Raw genomic sequence first — 24,096 nt, forward strand, 5'->3', positions numbered from 1 at the left:
TCCTAAAAACCTGTAGTAAACAGTGACTACCACTCTTATTTTCTCAATAATAGATTATTGAAATGCCCTTTGCGTCAATCTTCCGAGAAAAAAATTGAATAAAATCCAAATCTTACAAAATGCAGCAGCCACACTTCTGCGCGTTTCCAAATGTGAATCAGTATGCTCAGTACTTGGGCATCTCTATTTGCTTCCTGTCAAAAAATGCATAGATTTTAAAACTCCTTGATTTCCTTTAAGTCAATCCAAGGTCATGGCCCCGATTTCTTCAGGAAAGGATTTGCTGGTACACTCCCTCCAGAACACTCCGCTCTGCCTCAGCCTTTAATCTGGTGGTACCAGATTTTAAGAAAATCAGTCGGTGGAAGGAGTTTTATAACCAGCACCTCCCGTCTTTGGAACTCTCTTCCTATTGAAATGAAAAAACCTACTGATCTGCTTTCGTTCAAGAAAGCTTTCAAAATCTGGCTGTTTCTTAATTAAGTTTCCTCGTATATCTCTCATCAGCCACCTGCATTGAGCTCCGCTTACACAACTCAGGGTATTAGAGCGCTGCTTTACACATCTCCTTTTCATTTCATTTCACCAGTGCAGCCTTTTGGTCATGCCACAGCTTCTGGAGCTCTTGACTGGACTCAAGGTTTTTGGATTTTTCCACGTACTCTGCGATCCTGGAACAAAGGCCAAGTTCATAATCCACAATATCCTGTTTAGGCTGTTTGAGCGGCCTCTCCAAGCCTTCCTTCACAATAGTCAACGGTTTCCTTACAGGCTGACCAAACAGAAGTTCAAAGGGGAAACCCTACTCCCTTCTTTGGCACTTCCATGTAGGCAAAAGGCAAGCATGGTAGTAAAACATCCCATTTCCTTCTGATTTTTTCAGTGAGCCTACCAATCATAACATTCATTGCCTTGTTGAATCTCTCAACAAGACCCTTTGTATGGGGGTGATATGGGATAGTGAACTTATAGATCACTCCACAATCTGCCCACATGTGTTTTAGGTAGCCAGACATGAAATTTGTACATCTGTCTGACACTACCTCCTTTGCAAAACCCACCCTGGTCGGATACCAATGAAGTTCCTAGCTATTACAGGAACAGTAATAATCCTTAAGGGAATTGCTTTGCAATACCTGGTAGAATGACCCACTACAACCAGTTTAAATCTGGTTCATAATGCAGTTGGCGGGTCAACAGGACTGACCAGGTCAATCCCTACCCTTTCAAAGGGAACCCCAACCTCTGACAGGTGGCACAGCTGTTACAAAACTCCTTCACCCTCTCGGAGATAACTGGCCAATAGAAATGGGTGACTAACCTACTCCATGTTATAGCCTCGACATGATGCCCAGCTAGGGGGATGTCATGGGCCAATATGAGGAGAAACTATCTACAATGCTGAGGTATTTCCACTTTTTTAGCGGCACCAGGTTTGGGGTCTCTGCCCTCAGTGTACAGGAGTCCCACCTCCCAATCGTTCCTGTAGGAACCACTGACATCTCCCTTTTCCTGATCATCAGCTTACCTTCTCAAGCTTTCAAGAGAGTGGGGCAAGTCCTTTGTCCACTGCACAGATTTTCCCTAGCGGGTCCCCCTGGGCCTAAGGGCTCTGCCTTCTAAGGCCTAAGCTCCTGGGGCTCAGTTCCCTCTGAGGTTGACTGGTCTTCTTCTTGAGAGGAGGGGACCTGATGTGATATTTGTGTAGAAGCTGGTTTCAAGTCTTCTTACCTATTCTCTTGGAAGGTTGGGCCATTATTGCAGGCGCCAATTCTTCTTTTTCACCCTGTGCTTTAGACTGATCTCTTGTTTTTACACACAGCCATTCAGGTATATCCAGCATAGCAGCATGGGTCTTTCTTTCGACCTCAGCCAATGCTGAGGACTCCAGATTATTGCTTAGAAGACATTGTACAGGAATAGTTGAGGATACCACCACCTTCTTTTTAGCTAGTAACCTCTCCCCATTCTAAGGGTGCCATCGCCATGGGATGTACCTTAGCCTGATTATCAGTTTTGAGGACTGTATATGTCTCACCAGTCAAGCATTGTTCTGAGGATATTGGCATCCATGCTACAGACACGCACTCTGTGACACTTATTATCGAACCATGCCTTAGTACTGCTGGAGTGGGGAATGGGTGTAGTCCGACCAAGAATCATCCTGTGACGTCTCCGCCCAGAGACCCTTTAGAGACACCCTGTTCGGGGAGGAACTCAAAGATCTGACAACTGTGTATTTCGACACTAATTGGCTTTCCACCTCTAATAGAGGGCTGGAGTGGGACGCATTCAAGGTGGTGATACGTGGAGAATGCCTGTCTAGAGTTGGTGGTACGAGGCGACGTCTGTAGAGATCTTACTGAGGCAGAGAAAGTACTGACTGATCTACAGAGTCTGGGACCCCCAACAGAAGCGCATCATGAGACCTTACTACCAGTGCAGTGTTATGTGGGAGATATTTGGGGCAGGCTGGATTGCCTGACTAGAGGCGAATACCAGCGACTATTTCACCGGGGAGTGTGACAAATCTGAGAGACTTCTGGCCTGGCCACTATAGCGGGAATGCCCTCCCCACTCATTGACGCTCCGACTTACCAACGGCTTGGAGGCTACCATCCAGATTGGCTTTGAAACCCCTCTGCAAGACGATTTGGCTGCAGTTATTAAAAGGGGCCCACAAGTTGACTCAATTGAGATGGGGAGGTTTTTAGATAACTTACTACACCTGGCCTCACTGAAGCGCAGAGTAAAGGTCTTGGAGACCCGCTCAGACTCGAAGACTTGTAGGAAGCTGTGAAGAGCATCGCCCACTGCAAGGCTGTGGGCCAGCTTCTGGTGGAGTTCTATCAGACGGTCACTGACCCTTTGTAGCCATGCTTGCTTGAAACCTTTTGGGAATCCAGGCGTCGTCCTGCCCTCCATGCCGATGGATCAGATCGTCATGCTCCCCAAGTCCGGCAGGGACCCGCTGGATCCCGGTTCGTAATGTCCCTTATCCATCTTGGGAGTGGGCACAAAAATACTGGCTAAGACCTTGGGGATGCGCTTGGGTCGTGTGGTGACCCATCAGGTCCTTGAAGACCAGTGTGAGTTTATGCTAGGCAGAGGGACACATGAATCTGCTGTGACTTTCCCACGTCGTTCACTGGGTGGCAGATTTCTCTATGCCAGCAGCAGTGGTGGCCTTGGATATCGAAAAAGCATTCAATACCCTAAGCTGGGATTTTCTTTGGGAAGTTCTGAGGAGGATGGGACTAGGTCAGGAGTTCATCTCCTGGGTCTGGCTACTTTACAGCCAACTGATTGCACGTGTCCACAGTGGCAATGTGACATCTGAGGGCATCTCTATAGCGAGGGTATGAGGCAGGGGTGCTTGCTATCACTGTGCCCTTTTGCCTTGGCAGTTGAGCCGTTGGCGATATTGTTGTGGCGCAGTATGGCCCGGTGTGGCATCTTGTTGGCCGACGACACGTTACTCTGATTGCCACCTGAAAAGGTCCGTACCCACGCTCTTGGAAGTGCTGTCCTCCTTTGGGATGTCTCGGGCTTATGTGTTAACTGCCAAAAGTCAGTTCTCTTCCTCCTGGCTGGACTGGTTGGGGTGGATGTTGTCGCTCTCCCTGTGATGTAGCTTCTGTGGTAGTATGACCAAGGTTGGGTATACAGGTCGCCCATACAGCTGAGGCTAACTGTGCACTAAACATGGGAGCGGTCAGTGCCGGTCTGAACGCCTCTGTTCACTTCTTGAACCGCCTACCCCTCTCTAATATGGGAATAGAGGCCTTAAGCAGTGGTTCTGCTCCCGCTCTGCCTCTTTGTCCTGCAATACTCCCTTTGCTGCATTCCGGGGACCACTTTCACCACCTTGAATAGTCTTCTTATTTCCTTTTGTGGGCCGGCGGGCGCATTAGGGTGAAGCTAGAGGTTTTAAAGCTGGACATGGAGTCTGAAGGCCTAGGTCTACTGGACCTTAGTCTCTATTGTTTTTCAGGATTGCTACAGTATGCAGCGCAGTGGTGTGCTGAGGTTCCAAATACCAAGAAGGTCTTGCTAGTGGCTAGTAGTTTTAGTAGCAATAACATCGCTACGTAGAGTTGGTTAACTGCAGGCACTAACACTGCAGGAACCCTACTTCCAAATACATAACAACAGAATCGTCTTGAACTAATCCACATTTCATGCCAAAGGTGATATCAAAATACCAAACCATACAAATACCACGTTTGTTCCAAAATCCCAAAACACAGGCCGTGAAAGCATTGCATACTCTTGGTGCTAGAAGAACAGTCATGTATTACATTGAAAAGACAAAAGAATACAGAAAAACAAAGCAATTCTTTGTATCTTTTGCAAACCGTTTTCTAAGAAGGCCAGTCACTAATAACATAATTGAAAGATGGGTTGTACAAGCTATAAAGTTATGCCACAAACAAGCAGGACGAACATTACAAGGATCCCTGGGGGCTCTCACAACAAGAAAGAAAGGCGCAACAATCACTTTTCTAGCCAATACTCCAATTCAAGATATTTGCATGGCAGCAACATGGTCTTCAGTGCACACGTTCGCTAAAAACATCACTGTGCGGACATTCAAATGAATAAGGAAGCACAAGTAAGACAAAGTCTTTTCCACATATATTCACAAACCTGCCCTCCTCTTCCACCCAGCCAGCACAAGACTAGCAAACAGCTGCAAAGTCTATGCACAGCATGTGAATCCAGAAAAGATTAACACTTCAAAATATATAATAATATATATATATAATGTTGGTGTAGTTTTGCAGCTTGATGGCGGAATAATGCACACCATGTAAATCCCAAAAATTCTTCAAGCTGCAAAACTACACCGACTGGTAAAACTATACGTTTTTATTGTTTCCTTTTGGCGGGGGGGTGGAGGGCTAAGCAACCCATTTCTTTTGGTCAACCCAACCAGTAGTAGTTTTGGTCACCTTTGTTTTGACCAAGTGGTCTGCCTTCTTCCACCAACTCTTGAAGAAAAAAATGGACCTAGGTCTACCAGGTATTGATGTAAGTTCTCCTGAACACAATTACTTAATAAATGCTCTTTCATAATTAAATTACAAAGCCCATCATAATCATGCACATTATGTTTCAACCAGCCACCTAGTGTTTTCACTGAAAAGTCTACAAAATCTACCCAAGTCTGATTCTGGGGTTTACGAGTCAACCTGATCCTGTATGCCTCAATGGTGAGTCCAAAGCCCTCAATCAGTGTTTCATTCATGAGGTCATAGGACTCAGCTGGCACTTTATTTGTGATATATCACTAAGTGATTATAACATATAAAGAGTTCAGTGATTTACCCCAGAAGTGAACAGGGCTTAATGTTAACCCAAAGTGTTCTATTTGTGGTAGTGTGGTCAAGGAGCCTAAGCCTAACACAGACGAGTGTTAGACATTTGTTATACCAACAGTGACTAATAAACAACACACAACTCGAAAAGGAGATCCATACCAATTTTATAAAAATAAGCTTCTTTCAAGATATATTTTGAGAGCAAGATGTCTGTTAAAAGGTAAGTACATTTTTAAATAAATACTTTTTACTTTAAAAAATGGATACTTAGTGCAGCAATGATAACCTATAGGTGGAAAACAAGAATGTAGTTTTGAGATTCAGTCTGTGTTTCAGGTCAAAACCAGGCAAGGTTCAAATTAGTACCAAGAGTGCACCACCAGTTGCACAAGGGCAGCCGGGTGCAGAAGTCAAATTCGGGGTTGGGCACCCAATGTTAACCAGGTAAGTAAATTGTTGTTAGGGTTCAATCTCCTGAAGTTTAAGTAAGCACTGGGAGGGGCCACAAGGCAGAACCAAACTTACGCCCTCATCGGCACAGCGGCAGCCGGGTGCAGAGTACCAACACAGCATCAGGTGCTCAATGCAAACCAATGGGGAGATTGGTTTTGAAAAAAGGCTGCAGGCTTGGGCCAGGAGGCTGAACGAAGAAACCTCGCAGCTGCCCAGGTAAGTTCTGATTCCAGGGGACGTAGGGACACCGTTGGTCAAGCTCCCCAAGGCCCAGGGGCTTGGGTGCAGGGGTGTCCTATGGTGGTGGGAACCGCTTATCGGGCATGTCACGGTAAGGGGTAGTTTTCAGGTTGAGGTTAAAGGCATAGAGGTGGAGTCCGGCAGGGGTCAGCCCACGGTAGACTCTGTCTCAGAATTGCTGCAGAACCTTCGGAGGCCTGATGGGCCACTTGGACATGGGCTGTGGGCGTCTGGTGCAGAGGTCGATCCGGAGATGGTTTTGCAGTTCCTCAGGGCAGAGCTGATTGGTTTTCAAGTTGATTTCTTATTGAATAGGTCCGCTGTCCACAGAAGTTTCTTAATCTTTATAGAAGGCAGGAAATCCTCCCAGAGTTTGAAGGTCGCTGGGCCTGCAGGACGAGTCTACTTTTGTACCAAGGGCGAAAGGCAGCAGACAGGCCGGTAGGGCTGGCGCCAGGTCAATCATTGGCCCTTCTCTCTTGCTGGGGTGGCTCTTCTGCATCCGGGTTTCGTAGGTCATCGGGAATCTGATTTCAGGGTCTGGGGTTGCTACCTAAATACCAGATTTAGGAATGTGACCGGGCCAATGGATTCCTTACTTGGGGTGTCTACACCCTGTGGGAGGGGGCACATAGCAGTAGCCTTGATTGGGCAAGTCCCACCATCTTCAAGATGGTGGGCACTGAAAAATGTGCTTCACTCTGCCTCCAGCACCTATGGGGTGGAGTTGGCAAAGGGGGGCCCACCTCATTTTCTCAGGAAGTTTTCCTGCCAGTTATCTCACCAGATGTGGGGACTGCCATCTGCTGGTAGAGGCTGGGGTTACATTACAAAGGAAACAATGCCTTTGAAGCTTCCCTCTCGAGCACTGTGCTCATGTGAGAGGAGGTTTGATACCTCTGCCTAGGGTGGGCTTTGTTTCTGGCCTCAGAGAGCAGGGGATCTCGAATCACTGGTCCAGAAACACATCTGGTGGTGACAGGCTGCCAAAACCTGTCAGAGACAACAACAGGGTTGGGAGGTTTTCAGAAGTGCCTCCTGAGTATATGTTTTAATAAATCCAAAACTGGTATCAGTGTTGGTTTATTAAGAGGAGTTGTTTGTTGGTGCTATCAGCGAAGCCATCATGGTGCTGGGGAATTTGAGTCCAGCTCATGTACTCTCTATGGCTTCCCAGTCAATTACAATATTAAGAATAGACTTAAATATTGGGGATGCATATCAGCGCACGCAGATATGCCCACACTTGAGATATAGTGCAACCTGCCTTAGGGCTTGTAAGGTCTGCTAGAGGGGGGTAACTTGGGTATTCCTTAGGCAGTGCAGCTTTGACATGGCACACACGCAGTGTGCCATCTCAACTTTTTCGTTTTTGTCTGCTCCAAGGCATGCAGCCTGCAATTGCAGTTAGCATAGCCCACACTAGTTTGGAGGGGAGGAGGGGTAGGGGTCATTTTTAAAGAGGATTGGAATTTTGCGCCACTGGAGTTTGATGAAGTTAAAGGAATAGAAATCCTGGGTTTTTCTGTGCAAGAGGCAAAAGGTAGGCTGCTCTCTGGTATGATCTGCTACAGACCCCCGGGACAGGACACGCACTTCCCTGCACTCTTAGATACAATCACCAATCTGAGTCTAACCCACTCTAGAATGGTTATAATGGGTGATTTTAATCTATGGGATAATGGCAGTCTGGGCAGCCATCTACAAGACCTGGTAAACTCCTGTCGGAACCTTAACCTACATCAACTGGTTCAGCAACCCACTCATTTAGGGGGGCATATGCCGGATCTTTTGTTCGCTCAGGAAACAGAAACAGAGGTGACAGAGGTATTGCCTCAAGCCTGGACTGATCATCATCTGATCCACTTTAGGATCAAGTCACCCAACTTAAGGAGTGATAATACCTGCTCTGTTACATACAGAAGGGGCAGAGAGTGGACTAAACTGAACAGGGACAATCTACAGCCTTTTACTAATATAAATCTTTTTTCACCTTCTATTACGGTAGAGAAGAATTATGAGGCTTTCTGTAGCCATATAACTAACTGTTTAGACCCCATAATTCCTTTAAAGAGCATAAAAAATAGGAATAAAATCTCAGCCCCCTGGTACAGTGAGGAATTAAGATCACTACGCTCGACCTGTAAAAAAGCAGAGAGGAAATGGAGGAAGACCTACTCCGTATCAGATAAGATAGCTTTGAAGTTGGTACTAGTCAATTATAAAAAGGCTATTGCCCTGTCTAAATCTAACTTCTATGCTAATTCAATTCTACAAGCCCCCAACAGTACAAAAGCTTTGTTTCAAATTGTCAAGGGACTCTCATGCCCGTTAGGCACAAGCAAGAAGGTAGCTGCCTCGCAAGAACTTTGCGAGGAGATTGCTGCTCATTTTAAAGATAAAATTGCGAAAATTGTTTGAGACCTTGACCCTAATAACAGCAGTGATTCGGATAACTCCGTTCGGGGACTAGTGGAAGTGGTCCGGGCAAATACCTCCCTGGACATCTTTCCTGCTTTCACTGCTGATTCTTTTGAAATTTTGGCTAACAGTGTGTCCTCAGCCTCCCCACTCGATCCTCTCCCACATAAAATCTGGAAAACTGTAGGCCATGCAACATACCCCTGGTTAAAACAGATCTGCAGTCAATCTCTGGAAGTGGGAGTTGTTCCAGAGGCATGGAAGTTAGCAGTAGTTACGCCCCTGTTAAAAAAACCATCTTTAGACCCCAATACACCTGCAAATTTTAGACCTATTTCTCTCTTGCCTTATCCAACCAAAATCCTGGAGAAAGTAGTCAGCAAAAGCCTCTCTTGTTATCTGGAGGACAACCTTTTGCTGGACAAGGACCAATTTGGATTCCGTCCAGGTCACGGCACAGAGACCGCCTTGGCGACCGTACTGGACAATCTGCGGATGCGAGCCGACCGTGGGAGTGACACCATTTTGGTGTTACTCGATATGTCGGCCGCTTTCGATACGGTGAGCCATGTAATACTGTTGGAAAGGCTGGAGAGTATAGGGGTGTCAGGTCAGGCTTTGAAATGGCTGAGATCTTACCTATCGGGAAGACAGCAGATGGTGAATTTGGCACCTTTCACCTCTAGTAAGTCTTTAGTGCAATATGGGGTACCGCAGGGCTCTGCGATCAGACCTGTCCTGTTTAACATCTACCTTCAGCCTCTGTTCCCTTTAATTAAATCTTTCGACATTGACTTGGTCAATTATGCCGACGACACTCAACTGGTATTCTCCCTTGAAGGGAGACAAGCAGTGTCGATGGACCTCTTCCAGGAGTGTATGCGGCAGACGGCTGGATGGCTCAGGAGCAACTCCTTACAATTCAATGGTGGGAAGACAGAGGTGGTTTACTGCCCCACGGCCAGACTGTCCCAATAGCTACCCCTGGAGTTCAGGCTTACACCTGAAGAGGAACCTCTTACTCCAGCTAAAATGTTGCGAAATTTGGGAGTCTGGGTGGACAGCAACCTTCAAATGGAATCACAGGCTAATAAGACTGTAGGGGTGTGTCTATCCCTGTTGTGTATGCTACGCCAGATCCTCCCATTTCTCCCTAAAGATACGCCTGCCTTGGTAGTGAGGAATATAGTGCTGAGTAGGCTGGACTACTGCAACTCCCTGTATTTGGGAGCGCCACAATACATCTTTCAGGGGTTGCAGAGAGTCCAGTCTATGGCGGCAAAGATGGTGCTGAATAAACAACGTAGGTCCTCAACAGTGCTGGCCCTGAGAGAACTTCACTGGTTGCCCATCAGGGAAAGGGTGCATTTTAAATCACTCTGCATTGCATTTAGAGCTGCGCACAATTTGGGTCCTATTCCGTTACGTGACAAATTTACGTGGTATAATCCAAAAAGGCAGCTACGGTCTTCTAGCACAGGCCTGTTGAGGACTACTAGATTTAGGCGCTCCAGGATGGGGGGGGTCTTTAGTATGGTGGCCGCCCAACTATGGAATGGACTGCCACAGAACATTAGACAGGCCAACTCGCTGATGGAATTCAGAAAGAGCCTGAAAACTTGGCTCTTCCCTAGAACTGACCTTTAACACTGCCTCTACGGATGCTTTGGTTGCGTGTAAGATGATTGTTCTAAGTCTGAGCGCCAGGATACCCGTAGGCTGACAGTTGCGCTATACAAAAGCTCAATTCAATTCAATTCAATTCATAGCCTTGATTAGGGGTCCTTGGGGGACCCTCTTTCTTCCCATTTCCTTTGGTACCAGGGTACCACTTACTTGGGACTTATAGGGGGATCTGAAGTTGTGCGATCATGGTAGAGTTTTGGGGAAGGAGCTCTGGCTCAGAGGGCGTGGTTGGCAGGTACCCTGAGCACTTTCAGTAGAAAGCACATCATGTTCCAGGCAAAAAGTAGGGGGGCTAACAATGTCAAATGAGGCACTTTCTCACAATCTGGCTCATTCAGTGCCAGTAGCCTGTCCCAACACTTTCCTGAAACCAGCTCCCAAAGAAGAGAGCTGTGATACTTTTTATTTATATGTCTCATTTTGCAGGCCCTCTCAAAGTCTTTAAACCATTTGGTGATATCATTAATCACCCTTTGAGTATTTGGGGACAATCCCTTTGGGGATTTTTGGGTCAAAAAGTTCATCCTTCTCCTTATTTATAAATTTGCTTCCACCAGAGATGGGTCATGGGCCCCATCCCAGTTCTTTTCTTTTCTATGGCCAGGAGTTTAGCCTCTAATGCTATCCTCTTCACCGGTCTCTGAAGGTCTGTATCTTCAGTATCTATCTCTTCTGGGACGCTACTAGGAGTGGAGTTGCTTTCTATTAGGTAAACGTAGGATTCAATGTCGCCCTCATCCACCTTTGTCCTCTTCTTCATCTTTCACACATCTTTCACACTACTTTTAAAAATCCCCGTTTTTTGGATTTCTGTTATTTTTAATTCCTGCCTTCTCCCCTGCTCTTATTTTGTTCTGGCCCTTACCTGCACAGTAATTTGTGGAAACACCACTGCTGTTTTGCGGGTCCGGGTTACCGGGAGGTTGTGGGTGTCAGCGCCATCTTTGATTGGGGAAGAAGCGCGAGCGCCATCTTGGAGCGTCCAGATCACCTGGGACGCCGAGACGAGTCCTGCCCGTCTGCGCCCGTCAGCGTCTCGGAGGCGTGCGAGGCGGGACTCTGGCCCTCGGCTCGTCCATCAAGCAGGGGGGCTTCTTTGTCCCTGTGGCTGCCTTTTGTCATCGGTCGCCCCAGGATGTTCACCTACAGCGCTGCAGCTCTGTCTGCTCTGCGTCCTCACCGGCTGGGCTGTAAATATCTTTTCCCCGGAGGCCGTCTTCTGGGTAAAGGCTGTCCCGCATGTGGCTGGCGTTCTTCGCCTTCGCCATCCCTGGCTCCATCAGCCCCCCCTCGGCACTGTCAGTGCGCCCTATTGAACACCAGGTCCTTGCCCTGTCACTCCTCTGACATCTGGGATCTCCTTGCACACTCCAAATTATCATGTCTATTCTTAACTGAGACTTGGTTGGGGGCGGGTTCGGAACCGGACATTGCCTGCGCCCTTCCTTCCAACTATACCATCCTCAGGAAAGATAGAATTGGGGGCAGAGGAGGAGGTGTTGCTCTGATAGTGGACAAGGCCTTGGAGTGTTCTTCTTTCCCTGTGGATAATATCGCAGGATGTGAAGCCCTTGGCTTCACTTTTCATCTATCGGCCTCGCAGACTTGTACAGGGATTCTCATTTATAGACCACCTGGGCCCATTGGCTCTTTTTTTGAGGACCTGCAGTCGGCTTTGTCCGTACCCTGCATGCGTTCAGCGCATTGTATGCTGCTGGGCGACTTAAACCTGCACATGGACTCTACAACTGACGCCGAAGCATCCAAACTGCGGGATATCACTGCACTGCTAGGGCTCGCCCCTTTTATTGACAGTCCTACCCATGCTAAAGGCCACACGTTAGACTTAATTTTCTCTACGGTGCCTATTGAGGTGTCCCCGCCACTCCCAGTCCTTTGGTCAGACCATTTTTTAATAAACTTTGTTATTTCACACGAGTTCAGGACTAGTCAAAGAACACAGAAGGATGTGCCTCGACAGTCCAGAGCGTTTCACTTAGTGACTGAAGACATGCTTTCTGATGCTCTAGGACGACATCCGTGTACACTGACAGGGAACCTGGATACTGACCTAACTTTGGTTCAGAACTGGTTGGAAGCAAGATTTGAGGAGCTAGCCCCACTGAAGTCAGCAAGAACTGCCCCCTGCCATGACTCCGCTCCTTGGTTTACCTCCACACTACGAAAAAAGCGCCATGATTGTAAAAAGTCGGAAAGACTTTGGCGTCGTAAGTACGATCCTGTGGAGAAAATCAAGTACCGTGGTGTCATAAAACTGTACCATAAACAGATTGCTGAAGCCAAAAAGGAATATCTCGAGCATAGAATAGACCAAGCTGACAACATGAGTAGGGAACTGTTCAGAATTGTGAAAGAGTTTGTCGATCCAGCTGCAGGTGCCCTCTCACACTCTCATACTGAAGAGTGGATTAGGCAGCTTGCCGACTTTTTTGTCACTAAAATTATAAAGATTCAAGACTCCTTCCCTCCTGTAGATCCCCCCCATAGTTGCTGATGCCTCAGGTTGCAAATGGAGGTCGACACCATCTTTAGAGGTAGAGTCCGGGCCCACGCTATCTGTCTTCCCACAGTTGTCCTGTGAAACTTCCCTTGAGCTGCTATCCCGGCTTCAATCCGGATCACCTTTGGATTCCTGTCCAGCTAAGTGTCTGGCCAGGGTGGCTTCGGCTGTAAACAGCTTGCTGAATCCCTTGCTCAATTTGTCATTGAGCTCCGGGGTGGTACCTCGAGAATGGAAACACGCACTCATTCTGCCACTGATCAAAAAACCTCTGCTAGATCCCTTGCAGCTGGCTAACTATAGACCGATCTCCCTCCTCCCTCCCTTGCAGCTGGCTAACTATAGACCGATCTCCCTCCTCCCTGCTCTGGCGAAGGTGGTTGAGAAACATGTTCAGCATACTCTTACCACCTTTATAGAGAATAACAACTTACTCCATGATTCTCAATCTGGTTTCCGTGCTAATTATAGCACGGAGACGGCCCTCGTTGAGGTGTCTGACGCCATCAGGGAGACGCTCGATCAGGGGGGAAAGGCTATGTTAGTCATGCTGGACCTGTCGGCGGCTTTCGACACCGTCCCACACGCAGGTCTCCTTTCAAGACTCAGGGAGATAGGACTGCGGGGGACGGTGTTGGAATGGTTTCAATCCTTTCTAGCCGACCGTCGACAGGTGATCTGGGCTCCTCCCTTCTCCGCGGTAATGCCATCGCTAGAGGTTGGGGTGCCTCAAGGGTCCATTCTGAGCCCCACCATTTTTAACATCTATATGGCACCTCTAGTGAGGGTAGCGGAGGAGTTCGGGGCCCGGGCCATCTCATACGCTGATGACACCCAGCTCCTGTTTACCTGCAGGAAGGGAGAGGTCTTCGACGGCGACAGAATCAAAGGCTGTCTGAGTGCAGTCTTTGCGTGGTTTCAGCGGCACAGCCTGAAATGCAACTCGGGTAAGTCCGAGTTGCTGTTTTTCGGCTGTGCCCCCGATCCGGGCTGGAAGTCGTGTTGGCCCCAGGACATGTTCCCTCCTGAGGAATCATCCTCCCAAGTGAAAATCCTTGGAGTGGTGTTTGATGACGCCCTCTCTTTTCGACCCCATGTTCTGGGGCTTTCTGGGAAATGCTTTGGCATCCTCAAGATGCTCAGGAAATTCCTCCCACTGCTCTCCCTGCAATATCGCAAGACTGTGGTCCAGGCGCTTGTGGGGTCTCGTTTAGACTACGCAAATGCGCTCTTCGCAGGCCTGCCAAAGTACCTTTTGTCCAGATTGCAAATTGTCCAGAATTCGGCGGCCAGAGCCATATTTGGCCTGCCAAGGAGAGCTAGTGCCTCATCGCTGCTAAATAGGTTGCACTGGCTACCTATTTCTAGCAGAATCAGGTTTAAAATCCTTACGCTGGCTTTCAAAGCCCTCCACTCTGTTGGCCCCAACTACATTAGGAAGCGCACTGCTTTCTATGTTCCGCGGAGGATGCTGCGGTCAGCCGATTTGGCCACAATGGTTGTACCTGCTGTTAAACGAGTCCGGATGGGAGGTCGGTCCTTCCAATATGTGGCAGCTCGTTTTTGGAATGAGCTCCCTCTCTCCCTCCGTAAAGCTAATAACCTCCTAGCTTTTAGGAAGGAGCTCAAGACCGTGCTTTTCTCTGTGTAATCAGTGTGACCGCTGTGTTTCTGCCTTTCTGTTTCTGGGTTATCAGGCCTCTTTGCTAAAGCGCCGGGACACCCCTTGGGGTAGCCGTGCGCTCAAAAAGTACGGCTAACATAACATAACATAAGTGGGGGAACCTTTACTTGCCAAGGCTTTATTTTCTGCCAGCAACGTCTGGAGGTGGATTTTATGGGTCTAGGTCCCAGGGCAAGATTCCATGCCTTACAGGGCTCTTTCAGTTGGGTCAACCTAAGGTTCTGATAGGTTGCCAGGTGATCTCCTAGGAAGGCCCTGGTTCAGGACATGGTTTTAACGTAGTTGGCAACTTTTTAAGAACTTAAAAAATATTCTCAAGTACTTTTCTAAGAGCCTAACATATTTTAATATTTTTTAATTTCTATACAGTTGTGCAGAGGGACTTAACCAAGGTCGTAACAGCTAGTTTAAACAATTTAGAAAAAATTCAAAATCAACAAAAAGATTTTTTTGCGAAAGACAATTTTCGATTCCTTAGTAGTATAGCAGATGTCAAGTCTTAAATGCCACCGCTACCCCCAGTGAAGGAGGTTGGCTCTTTGTGAAATATCAGTAATTTATTGTAAAGAGTCCCGGAGTTCTCTGATTAATGGACAGGAGCTTGCTCCAGCAATCCCAAGGTGCTCTATTAGGAGTAGTGTGGACGAGCAGCCTTAGGCTTAACCGAGAGGAGTGCAAGACATCTCAAATACACACAATAATCAATGTATGACACACAACTGAAGAAGGAAATCCACACCAATTTATAAAAATAACAAGTATCTTTATGTATGTTTTGGCATCAGACAAAGATTGCTCAGGTAAGTACGTTTTTAAATATGAATTATTTTCAGTTAAAAAAGTGGGCACAGTGCAATTTTTTAATTCTGCATCGTTATCCTATGGAAGGAAGAACAAGTTTAGCAAATGGGTATAGTAAATCGGCTTACAAGACCAACCTCCGGGAGTTAAGGTGAGTGATAGGTAAGGTTCAAGCAGTACCAGTAGGACACCACCAATGGCATGAGGGCAGACGGGTGCAGGGTGCAAAACATTGTTGGAAGCCTAATGTATTTTAATAGAGATCGGTCACTGCGGAAAGAGGCTGCAGGCTCTGGCCAGGAGGTCTGTGGGGCTACACTAGAAAGTGGACTGTCTTGGTCAAAAGTCCTGCCTAGAGGGTCTCCTGCTCCTTGCAGCTCTGCAAGCACTGGCAGGTCCCTCAAGGCTCCTTGAGGCTCCAAGTCCTTCCTCCGAGGGTCAGACTTCTTCAGGGCCTGGGGAACGTCTGATGTGCGTTTTCTAGCCCATTTGCCTTTTCTCTGGCTCTTAGGGTTCTGTGCTATTATTCTAGGCTTCCTTGACATCCCTGAAATGCACACACCCGTTCAGGAAGACTCATAATTTCTGCAAGTGTGCTCCTCTAAACACCTGCCAAAGCAGAGATTCCTTCGTCATTCCTCAGCAGACACTCCACTGACATGGCAGAAGACACAGCCGCCTTCTTCAGGCCAGTAAACTCTCTCCACTAAGATTCACCACAGCCATACTGTGGAACTTTACCTCATTGTAAGCACTGAAAGCTTTTTGTAACAGATCTGGGATAATCTGCTCTGGAAAAAAACAGTCTATCCACCAAAACCATCTAAATTTGTGTCTTTTCATATTGTAAGTCCTCTAAGTAATACAGCTGCTTCTGAAACGTAGTCTGCTGCAAATACAACTAATTCCGTTAAAATATTCTTTTTATAGCCCATGCACCATGAAAAGTGATGGTTCCTCAAGGGCCAAGCCTGTGATTCTGGAAAAGTCTGAACGAATTGCCACTATAGAGAACATATACATTGCAGATAAAGTTTGCCAAACATTCTTTGTCTAAACTTTTGATGCAATTGGAATGTCACATGTTTTGCACAGAATCAACAGTTTATAGCCAAGTATGTTTCATGAATCTTTGTTATGTACACTTTTTTCTTTAATAGGTGCAAGAGATCCTAGAGCTATGGAGACTCGAGGGATGGATTCCAGAGGCCCCGTGCCTGCCTCTAGAGGCCCGATGCCTGTTGGTATGCCGGGTCCTGGCCCAATGAATATAGGTGGCGGTGCTCCCCAAGGATCTAGACCGGTAATTACTTATAATAAAGCCATCCAAAGCCACTACTCATTTGAGCAGACACCAAATACACAATTCATGACCTCACTGTATTAATACTATATCTAACAGCCAACACCATTAAACAACAGCACATATCTAAATAAAGGACTCCTGCTGTATCCATAGAAATGTCCTCAATAATTTCAATGTTAGAGCGATATGTAATGTCATTAGTGTTATTATCTGTTATTTGTAATGTTACGTACAGCTCTTGTAGAGAGCCTTCATCATTTATTTTAGTTTCAGAATCTCATAACCCGCTGCTATACCATAGCAACAGTTGATAATAAAACTTGCACTGCTTGTCACGTTTGACTGAAAGCAGAAAGCACAGCTGCAGAAGGGGGAAGGAAGGCATGGAAGGTGATGATGGTTGGTCAAGGCTGGCAGGTACATGTGTTTAAAAAAAAAAAGTTTTAGACTGATTCAAAACATAGTGTGAGAAGCTGGGTTTCTGTTGCAGTAACGCCCCACACACACACTTGTTGCCAGACTACTGATGCACTTTTGACTTGACGTGCCCAGGTCCCTGCCAATCAAGTTCCCAGGGCCTGTGTTCTTTCCCCAAAACTAACTCAAACCCAATTGGCATCTCTGGTCACAGGTCAACCCCTGGTAAATAGTACCACAGGTCCCCAAGGCACTGTGACCAGGGAAGAACTCTAAGGGCTGCAACACTTATTGTGCCACCCTTAGAGGCCCTGTACCTTTACACACACTGCCTTTGCAGGATGTGTGTCTTGGTGCAGAACAAGGTGAAGAGTCGACATGGCACACATCCCTGTGTGCAATTTCTACAACCCACTGTCCTGGCATAGATCAGTCACCCCTGTAGCTGGCTGCCCTATACCAGTGATGAGGATACAGGTGCATGAGCCCTCTACCCCTACTGTGTCGAAGGTCATTCTTAGACATTGTAGGTGCAGGGCTGCCATTAAGAGTATATGGTGCTGGGAGTTTTTCATTACGAACTCCATAGCACCATAGTGGCTATCTGAGAAATCTGAGAAGTTTGCTATCAAACTTCTCTGCACATTAAACCCACACTGATGCCAGTGTGGGTTTTAATGAAAAATGCACATATAGGGCACCTTAGAGATGCTGCCTGAAAAACGACCTACCACTAGTGTCCACCACCAGACATGTTTCTGGACCCTTGGGTTGATAGCCTGCTGGTCTTGCGGGCCTGAAGCAAGGCACATCCTGCCAAGCCTCCTTCCCCAGGATGGGCATGGTCCACGAAGGGGAAGCTTCAAAGGCTTGCCACCTTTGGGAGCTTCCTCAGGCCACTTGTTGCTTTCAGCAACTGATCCCCACCATGTTCTGACACTCAATTTGGCCGGGAGAACCGGCGGGAAAAACAAGTGAGGAAGAGAGGTGTGCCCACCTCTGCCAACTTCACCCCTCAGGTGGGGTAGGCGAGGAGAAGCACAACTCTCAGTCCCCGCGATCTTGCAGATGGGGGGACCCAGCCAACCAGCCAGGGAAAGGCTTATGCCCCCCTCCCACTGGAGGGTGGCATAATAGGGGGTGTACCCACCCCAGGGAAGGGACCCATTGGTCCCAACCTTTTTACCTACCTGTAACGTCCCTAAATCTAGTATTATGGGGCACCCCTGAACCTTGCTTCCTCAGACCAGAAGAAACTACAAGGAATGAAGAACCAACAGCCCTGCCGAAGCTAACAAGAGGAAGCAGCACTGATTTGTCCCCAGCCCTACTGGCCTGTCTCCACCTCAAATCTCCTCCTGTGAAATACTGGTGTGTCGTGCAGCCAGCAGCCTCGAAAACCCCGGAGTACCTGCCTGTCTTCAGCCACAAAGACTGTGTCTCCCGTGAACACTGGATTTGTTCATCTCCAACCTCTGGCTCCGCCGGACTCAGCAATCCGCACCACTCTGCATACGCCGTCCACAGCTAGAGTGGGCAATCCTGAACCAAGATCCGGTGAACCGCTACTTCAAACCTCCAGCTCACGCCTGCAGCCAAAATACGCAAGTTCCCCCCAACCGCGACCAGGAGCTGGTAAGAAGATCCGACCCTAAAAGGCACCCCTGCACCCGACAGCCTACGGCCTTGGGTGGCCAAACCGACGGTGCCTAACCAACCCCCAAGATCCCAACTTAATTCTCCAAGTGGTGGTTGCACCCAGAAGACCTTCGTCCCCAAGCCTGCTGTGTCTTTGTAAATTGGAGGTTCACCTCGGCAAACAGGGCGCCCGACGTCGAAACAGCACCCTGCACCCGGCCGCCCTATTGCTGCTGAGGGTGCACCTCTGGTGCTACTTTGTTTCCCTATTTTCCCTGAGCTAAATTCTAGGAGTTTTTCTCCCACAACCAAGTGGCCAACCCCTATCCCCCATTGGATAACATTGGGCCTCAGCACTCTACACCCAGCCGCCCTAGTGCCGCTGAGGGTGTAACAAGAGTGCATCCTTGACCCTTGGGGACCCGACCCCTGAGTCTATCTCCAGAACCTCAACTCCCACTACTGAATACTTACCCTAATACCGATAACACTATTTTCTCCATAGGATAACATTGACTGTTTTTCTTGGACACGTTTGTAAGTGTGGGGTTTGAAAACCTAAAGAAATTATTTAAAATGGTACTATTTAACAAAAACCCTTTTACTTAACTGTTTACAGGAAATGTCCCAGTGTAGTATCCAGGTATACTACACTAAGTAAGAAAAGTAATCTAAAAAGTAACTTTCCTGTAATTTTACTTAATACCCTATACGAAGTATATGTACTGTATTTACAAAGCTATCTTACCTCTGCCTACCTTTGGGGTTCCACTGGACTCTGTGCACACTATATCTTACTTTGGTATAGTATATAAGGAGCCATCTTCCTACACATAGGCCATGTTATGTATGGCTCCTTATTACTCTTCTGGCGCTGTGTAGCAGTTGAAAAAAAAAAGTGTAGCAGTTGAAAGCAGAGGTAGATGATATTTGGGGAACATACATAACAGATCATTATAGACGGGTGAAAGTGAATTACGTGGGTATTTTTCATCTCTTGGTACTGTGTGACATCGTACACAACTCGAGCTTCACTCTCATTGTCTATTTGATATCACTCCAAATCCGTTGGCTAAAATCACCGAAATTCCCGGTTACCCTTCTTTAAAAATATTTATATCTGCCACATCATGTATGAGGTTGTGAGCAGTGCATTTTATGGGTGATTTATAGTTCTTGATATCAAGGTGCAAGTTATCTTCAAATACTTCATGCAGTAACAAAGACCATAAAAGTACACATATCAACACAAACAAACAAGTGAGTAAAATATGGTAAAATATTCTATTGATCAAATTAATAAAGGCAATAATCAAAATTACATGAATTTCCATATCACATTTATTTAAAATCAAGGAAATGTAAAATCACATAAAATATTCCAACAAGATAAAAATAGTATTACAAATATAAAAAAAGACCGAGACTTAATAGGGACACTGGCACCATAGTAGCATTGATAATAGCTGCAAAGTAATAAAGCCATGAACCGCCCTGAGTCAAGTGTGGTTCTCTTAATCTTGACATAACATAGCACTTGTAAGATAAGAAGCTTTGGCTTGATACAATCTAATTGTACAAATGGCTATAAGCAGTTCATCCCAGATTTAAGGTGCCATTGTGCAGGAACTACTAGTAAGCTAACAGAACTTGGGGAAGGAAGGTGAGAAATAGCCCCTCACAAGCCAAAATTACTTCCTCGCTGTAGCTCTAATGCTCCAACTCCTTAGTAGATACTTAACAACTGCACAGCACAAACAGGTTCTTTTGTCTCCGCACATAGTAGCTTAAGCTCTTTTAAGCACTTCCTACGCCCAAACTGTCTACTGATTGAAAGAATCCAGGGCAAAAGATAAAGATATATGATAAAGTTTCTTCTGCTGGCAAACATACTGGGCAGATAGTACTCAAGTCTGCTTTAGATTTCCATTTTGTGCAAAAATACTGGAGTGGTTAAGTACCATGCCAAACCTTGTCATACAAATGTCTGGCAGTTATGAATATAGTCAAGGAAAGATTCTAACTCATTATGTAATTTAATGCTGAGGTATTCTCTGGTGTGGGATCCTTGATTCTTGTTGCCCCATCTGTGGGCCCAGAAGGTGTTCTTGACAGTGTCCATAGAAAGATGTAATATACACCCGTTGTCGATCCAGTGTTCCCTAAATCCCAGTTGAGAAGGTATACTTAAGGTACCATACCCACTTGATTTTTTTTAACTCTTATTTAATGCCACTGTGCAAAGTTGGCTCTTTATATAGTGGACCAAAACAAGGTACATTGTAAGGAGTCCAGGCAAACCCCAAAGGATGCAGACGTCCCAAATGTTCTCTTTTGTGGTTGTGTGGGTGAGCAGTTAGGCGTATCAGAGAGAAGTGCTAAGCATTAATTACATACACAAAGGAAGTGAGATCACACTCAATAAAGAAATCCGACACAAATTTATAAAAATAACACACTTTATATAAATTTAGATACCAAGATCATCGGAATCAGGCAAGTACTGTTCTAGTTATGAATTTTTGCAGTTTTCGAAAACGTACACAGTAAATCTTCTGCATTGCTAATGTTATCCTGTATGTCAGGTCCAAGGCCGCACCAACCGATCACCTCAGGGTGCTCTGGGGCCTCCGGGTGCAGAGGTGTTATGCTGTTGTATGTCCTGTTCATTTCAATTGGAGAACGGTTGGGCCAGAAAGAGGCAGTAAGCAGGGACTGGGTTAACAGTCCGGGGGAACCTACAGGTCGGTGCGACCCTTGAGGTCCTTGGGCATGCAGGTACACCTTTGGTCCACTTCTCCTCAGGTTGTGGGGCTTGGGTGCAGTGGTGTCTTTTGCAGTCTGATTCGGTTCAGGAGTTTCTTGCGGTTGGAGGGGGCCTGCAGAAGGAGACTGCAGGCAGCGACTGGAAGTCCAGTCAAGACTTTTGTGTATCTGGGAACCCTGCTGGCTCAGTCACCTCCCTTGTACTTGGGCATGTGGGTGCATAGGTGCTTTGAGGCGTCCGGTGGAGGCGGCATCAGATTCACTGTGTCTTGGTTTCTGCTGCAGAGGAGCAAACAGGACAGCTGGACCACTCGCGAAGTGAGTCTCACTGTCCGTGATGTCCCTCGAATTACAGGTCGGTCTTCCTCTGCCTTGGTGTCCGATGTGGGCACAACAAGCCATGGCTGCTGCAAAGGTTCAAGCACCCCAGAGATTGGCATTATGCGGCTCTGGTATGTCCTGGCATCCTCACACTTTGAGGGATAATGAATTTGACAATTCGCAAAGCACTGGCAGGCCTACGGGTTTCTTGAGGTCTGCACAGCAGCAGGACGAATCTATTGCTCCATGAGGGTCAGGTACAGCAGGTACAGCAGACTGTCTTGGCACAAAGTCAGTCATACTCCTCGGTTCTCAGGTCAACAGTCTTTTTCCATTCCTCCTTCTGTTTCCAGCAGAAATCTGAAGATCTGGTATTGGGGTCCCTTAAGTACTCAATTTAGGGGCATTAAGGGTAGTCTGGTGTAATAGTCAATGGGCTACTTGCCCCTGGGGTCACTATGCCCCCTATATGACCACTTCTTGTGGGAAGTGGGCATAACCCTGTGCCAGGATCCCTAAGTTTGCCAATACAAAGACTGTGATCTCTGAAAAGTTGTGCCCACCTCAGATTAGGCCACCTTAGGGGGTTGTACTAGTCTGTAGATGGGCACATCTGTCTGACTAGCTAATATTCCCACCTGTCCAGGTGCCAAAGGGCTCTAGATTAAGGGGATTGGCTTCCTCTCCTGTGAGGTGAGCCAGACTCTCATTTCAACTGAGCTAGTTTCTTTGAAGCTCCCCTGCCTTGGAATGCTAATCAGCAGGTCAGCAGGTGGGAGGGGGGTGTTATCACCCTCTTCCGGTTATCACCCTCTTCCGGAGCAGGTGTTGTTTCTAACCACCTGAGAATAAAGGCTCTCACCCTTCAGGGGTCAGACTCTCGTCTATGGTGATTGGCTGGCCGAAACCAGTTAGCCAACACACCAGGGGCTGGTAGGTTTTCATGTGGCACCTCTAAGGTGCCTTCTGTGTGCATGTATTATTAGATCCAACACTGGCATCAGTGTATGTTCGTTAATACGAGATGTTTGCCTCCCTCCCTCTCTTTGTCTCCGTCCCTCTGTTTCCCTCCTCCCTCTGTCTCCCTCCTCCCTCTGTCTCCCTCCTCCCTCTGTCTCCCTTGTCCCTCTGCCTCCCTCATCCCTCTGTCGGTCGCACTCTCTCTGTCTCCATCTGTCTGTCTCCCGCCCTGTCTCTCTCTGTCACCCTCTCCCTCCCTCCCTCTGTGTGTCTCCCTCCCTCCCTCTGTCTGTCTCCCCTCCCTCCCTCTGTCTGTCTCCCTCCCTCCCTCTGTCTGTCTGTCTCCCTCCCTCTGTCTGTCTGTCTCCCTCCCTCTGTCTGTCTGTCTCCCTCCCTCCCTCTGTCTGTCTCCCTCCCTCCCTCTGTCTGTCTCCCTCCCTCCCTCTGTCTGTCTCCCTCCCTCTGTCTGTCTCCCTCCCTCCCTCAGTCTGTCTCCCTCCCTCTGTCTGTCTCTCTCCCTCCCTCTGTCTGTCTCTCTCCCTCCCTCTGTCTGTCTCCCTCCCTCTGTCTGTCTCCCTCCCTCTGTCTGTCTCCCTCCCTCTGTCTGTCTCCCTCCCTCTGTCTGTCTCCCTCCCTCTGTCTGCCTCTGTCTGTCTCCCTCCCTCTGTCTCCCTCCCTCTGTCTCCCTCCATCCCCCCTTCTCTGTCTCCCTCTTGCTGTCACCCTTTCCCTCCCTCCCTCGCTCTCCCTCTGTCTGCCTCCCTTTCCCTCCCTCCCTCGCTCTCCCTCTTTGTCTCCCTTTCCCTCCCTCACTCCCCCTCTGTCTGCCTCCCTTTCCCTCCCTCACTCCCCCTCTGTCTGCCTCCCTTGACCTCCCCCCCCTCTGTCTGCCTCCCTTTACCTCCCTCCCCCTCTGTCTGCCTCCCTTTACCTCCCCCCTCTCCCTCTGTCTGCCTCCCTTTCTCTCCGTCCCTCCCCCTCCCCCCCTTCCTCGCTCTCCATGTCTGCCTCCCTTTCCCTCCCTCCCTCGCTCTCCCTCCCTCCCTTTCACTCCCTCGCTCTCCCTCCCTCCTTTTCACTCCCTCGCTCTGTCTCCCTCTTCATCTCACCCTGCCTGTGCCCGCCCGGGCTGAGACAGCTTCTGGACACTCTTTAATTTTCTTTTTAAACACGGGTAAATTGTCTGCAATGTCCACAGGCCGCCAGGGAAGGCTTGCCGAGCCGCTAGCGGCCCGCAGGCCGTACTATGAGTACCCGCGATGTAGATCGTACAAGGTTTTCCTATAGAAACTAAAAGTTTAAATTAAAAAAAATTGAAAAAACGTTTGTGCCAACATTTTCAACTGTAACTTGTTTTAACTATGGCAGATTATTTTAAGCAATGTACCGTTGAGTCCGCAGGATCCTTCTGGTGATATATAGGACTTGTAGGCTCACCAAGAACCCGAGGTAACCAGAGACAGTAACTGAGCTGCGCCTTGCAATGGGTTTATATTGTGTACCGGGTATATAGTAATTCATTTGGTAAAATATAAAGACTGAAAAATAGGTATTAAGT

General features: G+C 47.6%; 1 protein-coding gene across 8 annotated transcripts in view; it reads left to right on the plus strand.

Annotated features, from left to right (window-relative positions):
• CSTF2 (cleavage stimulation factor subunit 2) overlaps window positions 1–24,096 on the plus strand; it is a 321,862-nt gene that overhangs the window by 280,070 nt on the left and 17,696 nt on the right. For all 8 annotated transcript variants that reach the window (XM_086964627.1, XM_086964628.1, XM_086964620.1 and 5 more), the window contains one exon: window positions 16,291–16,433. In XM_086964627.1, coding sequence (XP_086820753.1) covers window positions 16,291–16,433 — 143 coding nt within the window. The remainder of the gene's footprint in view (window positions 1–16,290; window positions 16,434–24,096) is intronic.

The sequence above is a fragment of the Lissotriton vulgaris genome, chromosome 4_1, assembly GCF_964263255.1.
Source record: "Lissotriton vulgaris chromosome 4_1, aLisVul1.2, whole genome shotgun sequence".
Lineage (NCBI taxonomy): Eukaryota > Metazoa > Chordata > Amphibia > Caudata > Salamandridae > Lissotriton > Lissotriton vulgaris.